General features: G+C 49.4%; 1 protein-coding gene across 1 annotated transcript in view; it reads left to right on the top strand.

The window, feature by feature from the left end:
• The window catches only part of CPXM2 (carboxypeptidase X, M14 family member 2), a gene marked incomplete at its 5' end in the record, with an annotated part of 98,038 nt that extends 95,795 nt beyond the window's left edge, over positions 1–2,243 (top strand). Inside the window, one exon of the mRNA XM_023533765.1 lies at positions 920–2,243. Coding sequence (XP_023389533.1) covers positions 920–1,173 — 254 coding nt within the window. The remainder of the gene's footprint in view (positions 1–919) is intronic.
• Positions 2,244–9,574: the final 7,331 nt, after the last annotated feature.

The following is a 9,574-nucleotide window of genomic DNA, read 5'->3' as shown; positions in this document are numbered from 1 at the left end:
CCTGGATGTCAGATTACTTATGTGGGACAGGGGACAATCGTAGGACCCACATCAGAGTTTTTCCTGGAGAGTCAGTGAGTCGGTGCTGGCCTGCCATGTGCTCTGTCCTGTGGGGGGGTCGCTGTGTCTCCTTTTCTGTCTTGCAGGCTCTTGAATGTCAGGGCTCTGTTCTCGGCAGGTTGTAGGCTCCTGGCAAGGTGTGGCCTTGGCCTAGACCCTGCTTTAAGCAAGAAGGATCTAGCCTAGAGCTAAGGATGGACACGAAGCCCATTAGGCGCTTGTCGGGTGACTGACCGGTGGCGCAGCCAGGGAGACAGGGGGCTCAGCCTTGCAGCACCCATGGGTGACTGCTTCTGCAGCTCCAGGTTTCCCTTGGTCCCCTAGGCCATGGAATAAGGGCCGTGGAATGAGGTGCAGACACAGGGCCTCCTCCCAGGTTATTGCCCTGTGTCATCCTTCCCTTCTCTTTTCAGAAGTGAGGACCCCCTACCCCTCAATTACTGTCCTATATGTATAGCCATGCTAAGGGAAGCCAGGAAGCCATGCTCTGATAGCTTTTCAAGATGGCATTTTGTGGTGAGGGCACACCGTTTGGAAATTCAAATTCCTCCCGAATGGGACGTATTGTCACAGAGGAAGGAGGGTCGATTATTTCTCCATCTCTGCTCATGTGTATTAACACTGTGGGAAGTCTACACCCCACACCTCTGTCTGTTAAAACCATTAAGGGGGCTTCCGCAGAAGAAAGCATCTTGGCATCCAAAATGCACGAAGAATTTGCATCTGCAGGGGCTCAGATTCCACATGGCCTGCCCTGAGTCTCTTTCTGGCCGGGAGGCTGGTGGTCTTGGAATAACAGGGCTGGTAGTGTCTGCATTAGACAAAAACTGCTCTGAACTGCTGTCCTTTCTTTTCACAGCCAGCGATGGGGATTACTGGCGCCTCCTGAACCCTGGGGAGTATGTGGTCACAGCGAAGGCGGAAGGTTTCACCTCGTCCACCAAGACCTGCATGGTCGGCTACGACATGGGGGCCACGCAGTGCGACTTCACACTCGGCAAAACCAACCTGGCCAGGATCAGAGAGATCATGGAGAAGTTCGGGAAGCAGCCCGTCAGCCTGCCAGCCAGGCGGCCGAAGCTGCGGGGGCGGAAGAGGAGACAGCGTGGGTGACCGCCCAACACTGGAGACCCATCCCAGACCCCTGCAAGTTAAACCACTCCCATCATAGCTCCATAGAGGACTCACTCCTTGTTGTTTGCTCTGTAATTCAGGAGGCCTGGGAGGATGTGGGGACCGCAAGGCGGGTCCCGAGGGGAGGGCTGCAGGCTTAGGGTGTTTTCTTTTGTTCCCACGGAGCCAAGTAACTTGGGCAGAGCAGCAGAGAAAGGCTGGTGGCGATGAGGGAACTCAGCAAGTCAGTAGAATCGGAGGTGGGCCTTGCCTGCTCAGGGCCTGCAGGCTACACGTGGTGCTTCCCCTGCTCGCCTGACAGCAAGAGTTCCCCGTGGGTTTGCCACGTGCACGGCTAGACTGCAGCATTCCCGGGGCCCTGCTGTTCCAAATGTCACGATTCAAGATGCTCCCGGGCGTTCGAAGAGGATCCACCCTCTCTGGCCCCAGACATCTCAAGCTGCTTCAGATAAATTCTGTGACAATAGAGATGTCACCAAGTGAGCATCAGTCAGCCTCTTGAGTCAGTTTCGTTTCCCCTTCAACAAAGGCTCCGTGCTCATGAAAGGGGAGAAAGTCTGGAATAATTTAAGCGCTCCCTGGGCAGCTAGGCCTGCACGGGGGCTGGTTGCATGTATACCGGGTTCACAGCAAACCTCCCTCCGCCAGATTTCCTGCGGTCTAAGCCGGGGACAGCGGGAGGCGCCAGCCTTCCCAAGGAACTCCACCATTCAGCCTGGCTCCTCTGTGAGCCGCAAGGACTTGAAGAGAGCCCGAAGGAGGCTGACCCGCAGCCCTCGCTCTGCTCCAGACGCCCTCCCTGCACGGACGCGAGACTCCTCAACCAGCCTGACATCGCCGAGCGAGTCGTTTTTGACGTATGGAATGCCAGACCTTCCGGATTACACTGCGTTTGCTGAAAAGCTCTTAGAATCATCAGTGGAACGTCCGTCTGTTCAGGAGGGGTTATTGAATTATCGTACCAGAAAACAAATTTCTCTCACCTTTTATTAATGTTGCTGCCTCACTGACCTGGGAAGAATAAGGAAAATAAAGAAAGCAAACGGTGAGATGCCTCTAGCGTGTGGTTTTCCTGAGCAGATTCGCCGCTACACCCAGCGTGACCGGGCAGAAAGCGATAGGGACAGGTTCCTCGCGGCCTGTTTCTGCAGCTGAGCTGATTCTGCGGTGCCGCGGAGGCTCTTCCCCCCGCCTGTCTGACCCCGGCCCCATAAACACAGTCCCAGGTTCACAGCCGAGGCACAAGGAGACCAAGGAATATTAGAGAAAAGTCAGGTCTTTCGGGGCCTTCTGGGGGTGTACAGAGGAGAATGACAGGCCTTTAGGGCCGAGAGGCACCTGCACATCAACACGTCCCAGGACAGGACCTGGGTGTCCTCTCGCGGGCCAGCTCTGATTTACCGGTAGTGGGTGCCTGGAGCTCTGTGTTCAGAAGGATTCTGAGGCAGAGTCCTGGCCCCGTGGGAAAGGATGCTGCGACGTATCGGCTGTGTGCGCTCTGGGGACGGGAAGGGGCGACAGCAGGGGTGCCTCGAGTTTCCATCCTGGAGCTTGTCCAGTCCCTCTGGACTTAGAGATAGGAACACTGAGGCCCAGGGAGGGACACGACCTGTCCCTCGTGGCCGGAGCAGGACTCAGGGCAGCTCACGTTCCACAGCCGTCTGGAAACCAGAACCCGTGCTTGGCCGTGCAGCGGCCCTGGGTCCGTGCCGCTGGGCCTGGCTTCCTTAGGGGCAGATCACACGCCCAGGCTGTGACGGAAGCTTCAGGAGCCACGGGAGCGGTGCAGAAATCAGAGGTCAGCAGATGGGGACCCTTGTTTGATGAACGCATGCAGGGAAAGTGTTAGTGTAGAGCTGGTGAAACTCGCTCGAAACCCCGAAGGAGCTCCCGGGCCCGATTCTGGTGCTTCTTTGCCATCAACTCCCCGTCCGCCTGAAAAGACCTAGCAGCTGGGTTCTGTCCTGTCTTGCGGCCTCGTTTCGATGTCCGCTTGGTGACGCTCATCAGAAGCGCAGCTCCGTGTCCTCTGCAGCCCGGCCAGCTGTGGTCAGCATCCCACTGGTCTTTCTTGTTATCTAATCTATCATGAGAGCAGCCCTGACCGTTGAAAGAAGACAGCATCTTCACTCACACCCACGACGCCTCAGATAATGGACTCTGTCTGCGCCTCGTCCATTTGTCAGCTTCCCAGGGCCTCCTCCGAGCCTCTCTCCGGAGCGCGGCTGCCAGTGAAAAAGAGCGGAAATGTCCGTCGGTCCCCAGAAGCCGCAGCTGCTCCACTTCGCTCCCCTCCAGGCCGTTCGGAGCAACATGCGTAAGTGTCCTTGGAGCCAGGAGATCTGGGTGGTGGTCCCCACCCTGCCACTTACTCCCTGCACAGCCCTGGGTACACTGAGTGACCTCTGCGAACCCCAGTCTTCTCATTCGTAGGACAGGCATAGAAGCGGGGCCCACCTCGCACGTCTGTCGTGAGGCTGCAGGTCCCGGGGATTCAGGCAGGTGCCTGGCATGACGCGGGGACCAAGAAGCAGAGAAACAGCTGTTGTTCCCGGCACTGTGCGATATTGCTCGTAACCCTCCCGGCTGCACTGGGTAAATATGATTCCCGTTTTCCAGATGGAGGAACTGAGGCTTGGGACCTGCATGGATACATGCTGCCCGATCATCTACTTTGACTTTTTAAAGGGGAACCACTCTGACCTACTCCTTGATTTTTCTCTCAAAACCTGAGTTAGCCGGGCGGTGAGGGAAAAAAGCCTGAGCCGAGGAAAGAATGACAAATCTGCAGAGCTGCAGAAGCAGATTCCCGCCCATGGCGAAGATGTAGTACAATGTCCGCTTCTAATTTGCCATGAATTTTCACGGAAAGTCATGGCTTCCTGTCTGACTCTGCCTCACTCCTCGTTCTCCCCAGGCGTGTGCTCTCGCTGGGCCCAGGGACACAGAAAAAGGCTCCCGGCCTTTGGGCGTCATCCTCATCTACCTCCGGGAGGTCCAGAGACCCCAGGACGTCAGCATCCGGTTCTGTGCCTTCTGTCAATTCACATACGACACACGGCACAAAGCCGGGGGGTCACTGGGGCAAGAAGAAGGGGGAGACCTTTGAACCTCATGGAGAAAATTTTCATGGCACCCCCAGGCCTGTGGAGGAAGGGAAGAGCCCACCGGTGACTGTGCCTCCTCGGGGATGGGGGCGATGGGATGCAGAGGGAAGAGATGGAACTTTGTGGGTGGGTGGCTTGAGTTAGATCCCAGGACTGCCTCTCACCACCTAAGTGATGTTGAACAAGTCGCCACATCTCTGAGATTTATCTCCCCGTCTCTAAAATGGGCACGGTAAACCCTGCCCTTCGGGCTATTGTGGAGATTCGACGGTAACATATTTTAAATGCTTGGAACCTTCGGCATCAAAAAGATCTGGAAATAAAAATGGGTTGTTTTTAGAGAAAAGTATAGCTACTTTAGAAAACAGCCTGGCAGTTTCTCCAAATAGTAAACACGGTTACCATGGGACCCAGCAATTCCATCCCAGGTATCTACCTACCCAAGAGAAGTGAACATACACCTCGTTGACACAGAACTTGAACATGCATAGCAACATTATTCATAGTGGCCAGGAAGTTGAAGCTACCCAAATGTCCATCACCGGAGGAGCGGATAAATGAAGTTTGGTACATCCATGCAATGGAATATTATTCCACGATGATAGGAAATAAAGCACTGATACAAGTGACAACATGGATGAACTTAGAAAACATTATGCTAAGTGAAAAAAGTCACAAAAGACCACAGATTGTTGATTATACGAACCGTCCAGAATAGGCAAATCCATAAAGAGAGAAAATAGATTAGTGGTTGCCTGGGACTTGGAGGGATAGGGAGTTTGGGGGTGGAGGTGACAGCTAAGAAGTATGCAATTTTGTTTGGAGGGTAAAGTCGATTAAAAAAAACACGGCCATGCCTGATTAAATAGGCATCATTTTCAAATGTGACATTCCAGACAAGACTGGTTTCATAACCAATTTTTCCATACGAAGTAGGGAGACTCAGTTAGAGTTTTCGAATTCAGCTACTAAAACCAAGGGAAATAAAATTTACTTTTCAAGTTTTTCCTTCATGAGCTCCATCATGTCCTGGGATTAACTGACACTTGCGGACAAGTATGCAGGTCTGCAAGGCTACGACTAATTTAATAATAACACCGTTATTAACATGCAACGTATTCATTGTTGTCTTCCACGTATTCTCAAATAAGCATTAAAAAAATTATCAACACAGAAAACACAATTTCCAACACAGAAAACACTGATAGTTACAACCCCAAACATCAAAAGTTCTTTGAGGTCCTTCATAAGTTTATGAGAATAAAGGTGTCTGGAGACCAGAAAAATCTAAGAAATGTTGCTTTAGCATGAAATACTGTTTTCCTAGAAAAAAAAGAACGTAACAGTTATATCTCTCTATCACTGTTGCTTCTGGTATAGTCCCTACCACTTATAACATCAATTACAATTTTTAACCAAAGTAAATAACTTCTCCTTTATAGAGCAAACGGCGGCATGCTTAATTGAGAACTGCTACCGCACAGCAGCATTTTGGCAAATTAGCAGGGCTCGTGAATTCATATAACTTTCTATAGCCACATACCTCCCTTAAAGAAACTGTAAAAGTAGCAAAAATATACATGTTCATTAACATGGTCCAAAGCATATAAAAATGAGAAGCAAACGTCTACAAATTCAAAATTATGCTTAGTAATTGACATTTCAGTATTTATCTTGATTAGAAATGATCTATGCACCCAATGATTACTTATTAAATAATGCAAGGTAGTATCAGTCCAAGGTTTAAATTACTTAAAGATCTTGGAAATTATCTTCGAGCTGACACATTACAAAACATAATTACTGTTGAAATATAGAGTTTCTTGGAATAATGATTCAACTTAGTTGAACGCAAATTCACATTTTTCATAGCCTTAAAAATTAACTAAGAATAACATTAGCTTATTTGATCAGCAAAGTGAATAAGTTTAGGAAAAAACATACCTAGTAGAATAAAATGTAGCTCCCATTACATATAGCACTAATAAATTAGAGAAAACAGATGTTTCTATTCAATCAAAGTTATTAAACTAAAAAGAAGTTATTAAGCTAGTCTCATTTGCCAAAGATTTACCTTAATTATATAGATTCCTAAAATGCTTCTAAGTTAGATTTGGCTAACACGTTTAAAGTATTAGAAGTTTAATGTCTTTATTTTCTGATAATTTTAGGAAATAATTTCTTTAAGTGTTTAATGATTTCCATAAACCAACCAGAACCTGTTTCTTTAATTTAAGAGACTTTGTAATTTAATTGATTAACGCCCTCCGGAGATAGGAAAACAAGCACACAATGAAAGGCAGAGGTCTTTCTGAATGACGGACACGCGGACGTAGGTATCCATAGAAAGCTCATAGCTTCGAGCCCACCATTTTTGGTTGCCGTTCACGAAAACACACGTCCAAATATCAACTGTCTGTTCCTTTTCCTGGTAGGCGCAACATTCTTACTTGATTTGAGCTCCAAATAGATGGACAAACAAAAGACATCTTACAGATGAGCTCTTATTCTCAACAGCCAGCATGGCCTTCTGGCCACAGCGCAACCCTCTAGCTTCGGGGTTCACTATGCAGAGCCCAAGTGGCTGGGAACAGCCCCCCTCCCACACACACACCAAGAAGTGATGCACGTGAGCGTGTAAATACTCCGACTCCCTGGGTCCCTCATCAAGACATTTCTGAGTTGACCCTACACTGTTCCCAGAACTTGGGACTGGTCCAAGTTGCCCTTGGTGGGACTTGGCTCATATCACGTCTTCGCTTAGGTTCCTCCCTTCCTGATCACCGACCCCACGCCAAGTTTTCCCGGACTTGCTTCCCAATCAATCCCTTCACACAAACCCTCATCGCGGAAGCTCATCCCGGAAGGGATATTAGGGTCTACCCTATTATAGATCCTAATATATTAGGGTAGACCCTCATACCCTCTTCTTGTTTAATAACCGAACCCAGGGAATATTCAGGGGTTATCGTCAAGGGTTAACAATATGGACAAGGAAAGGCTCCGTCTCTGAACCGTCCTGTGGGTAAGGGTGGTGCCATGTTTATAAGTTCCGGATAATGAAATGTGAGACTTCTAGAAAGTGGTCATCAAAGGAGGGTGTTCTTTTGTTCTTTTTCCTTTCTCCTTCTGTCAGCTTGGAACAGAGACACAGAGGCTGGTGCTCCAGCATCCATCTTTGATGCCGACCTTGAAGATGGAAACCGAGCATCGAGAAAGGCACAGCCTGGGTTCTGGAGACACCAAAGTGCCACCCCATCAGTCCCAGCTCTTTTCCTCGGGATGTTTCGACCTTGGTTATTCGGGGGTCGGGGGGAAGTGGGGAGGAGGTTTGGTTATCTGCAGCAGATCTTCATCCTGAGTAACACAAGGCTCCACTTCAGGTCACTTTGATACAAAAGTTAGCATCTCCAACCCATCAGCTACACAGAACTCAAGAACATTTTTGCATATATTTTTCTAGTTGAGTCTGCCTCAGAACTTTAGAAACCAAAAGCCAGAATCCCAAACTGTGACTAAAAAAGATAACCGTGTTGCTGGGGTTATTTTCGGCTCCAGTTTTCAGATGTCCCATTGTGCACTGAGGTCCACCACAAGCACCCTCACTGAGTCACCTACTGTTTCTAACGTTTCTCAAGCTGTCACTGGGCACCTGCTCCTAACTCAGCAGCCACCGTTAAGGATTGTAAAGTGAGAATAGAGATGCTCAGGACGCAGATCTCGTTGGAGCGGACCCTTCGGCACGGCGAATCCATAACCATGACCCTGGTAGTTCTGCATTTGCAGAGAATGTAAGCACGATATTGCAAAATATTGCTTCATACCTTCTAGCTGCTTAATAAATAAAGAACTTCTCAAGATACTTCTTTTGGTTAACAGAAAGGTGATTCCCTCCTAAGGGCGTTTGCTGACTTGTCCAGTTACTTCATTAGGGATTAAATTATGTGCATTCTTTTATAACCTTAGTAAAAAAGTGTGTCCTGTTGAGAAAGAAGTAGGTTCAGAGTCAGGAAGTAGAGGAGAGTGAAAAATCGAATATACAAATGGATGACAGCTAGACTATGTGTAAAAACAGGGTTCTGACCTGCAGTCTGCAGCAACCAGCCCAGGAGAACAGCCTGCAATCTGTCAGTCAGACGTGGAGGAAGTCAGACTGCTCTTTCTTATAATGATTCAGGAAGCCAAACAATCACCCCTGTAACAATCAACCAAAATGGACAGGAGCTGATCAGTAAGTGACACCTTCTGTACGTTCTATCTCTGCTTCCAACTTAGGTCCAACCGGAGAAAGTTCCGGATGCTCCCCTAACCAACCACATAAACGTTCCACTTCTAGCTGTCCTGGCCCCAGCTTCCCCAGGCCAACAGCCTCTAATGGGGCTCTCCTGAAGCCCTCCCTCGAAAGCTTTCCGCTCCTCTGCCTGCCTTTGAGTCTCTGCCAAAATGCAAGCGAGCGTGCTGACTCCTTGCCAGAGCAAGCTCTGACTGCATAGCCCGGTTTCTTCTCATTCGAGTGGTTTTCATTTATTCCGCAGGAGAGATCTCAGGTGTTGGAAGGAAAAAGAAGTGGACTCGACTTCAGACTATGTGATTCGCAGCCTGGGTACCTCCTAGCAATCCCCTGGGCTAGTCGGGAAGTTCTTATTGGCCCCATTATGCAAATGAAGAAGTGAAGTCGGAGCAGGTAATGGTTAACTGGGTGGGATGTCTCACTTGTCAGGTGTGTGCGAGGCTCTTACCCACCCTGAGCCATTTTAGTACAAAGAGGCAAACCAAACATGTTTGCTCAGCTTGGGGGAGTGTGTATTCAGGACTTACAGCTTCAGATAATAGATAACGGCCTGTGGACTCGCTGATTTGCGTCAGAGCTTCTCTCCACCGTGCTGCTGACTAAGGCCTTCCTCTACGTGCTGCCCTAGACCTGGTTCTTAAGGCCACGTTCAAGTTCATGCCCTGGGTCTCTTGTGCTGACACTCAGTGTCATCAGCCCAAAAGGGATCATTCAGGACCAAGATAAGTATTGGTGCTTTTGAGGGTTGTAAGGCCAGAGGTGCAGAAATGGCTGGGGCCTTTCATGTCTATCCCCTCTCCCCCTCCCTGGAGACTCCAAGAGGCTCCACGCAAAGGGGAATGATAGTGAATCAGGGGTTAAGGCCACTTTAGAAAGAGCCCAGCCAACGAAGCCTCCTCTGGTCACAAACCAAGCCCTTCCCACCCCTGATGGCAGTGCTGGACTCAGTAGTTCTACAAGGGCTCACTGCTCTGTGCCTCGA

Source organism: Pteropus vampyrus, unplaced genomic scaffold (assembly GCF_000151845.1).
Source record: "Pteropus vampyrus isolate Shadow unplaced genomic scaffold, Pvam_2.0 Scaffold111, whole genome shotgun sequence".
In the NCBI taxonomy this organism is placed as follows: Eukaryota; Metazoa; Chordata; class Mammalia; order Chiroptera; family Pteropodidae; genus Pteropus; species Pteropus vampyrus.
Note: the sequence above shows the minus strand (reverse complement) of the source record. Positions and strands in the feature narration are given on the sequence as shown.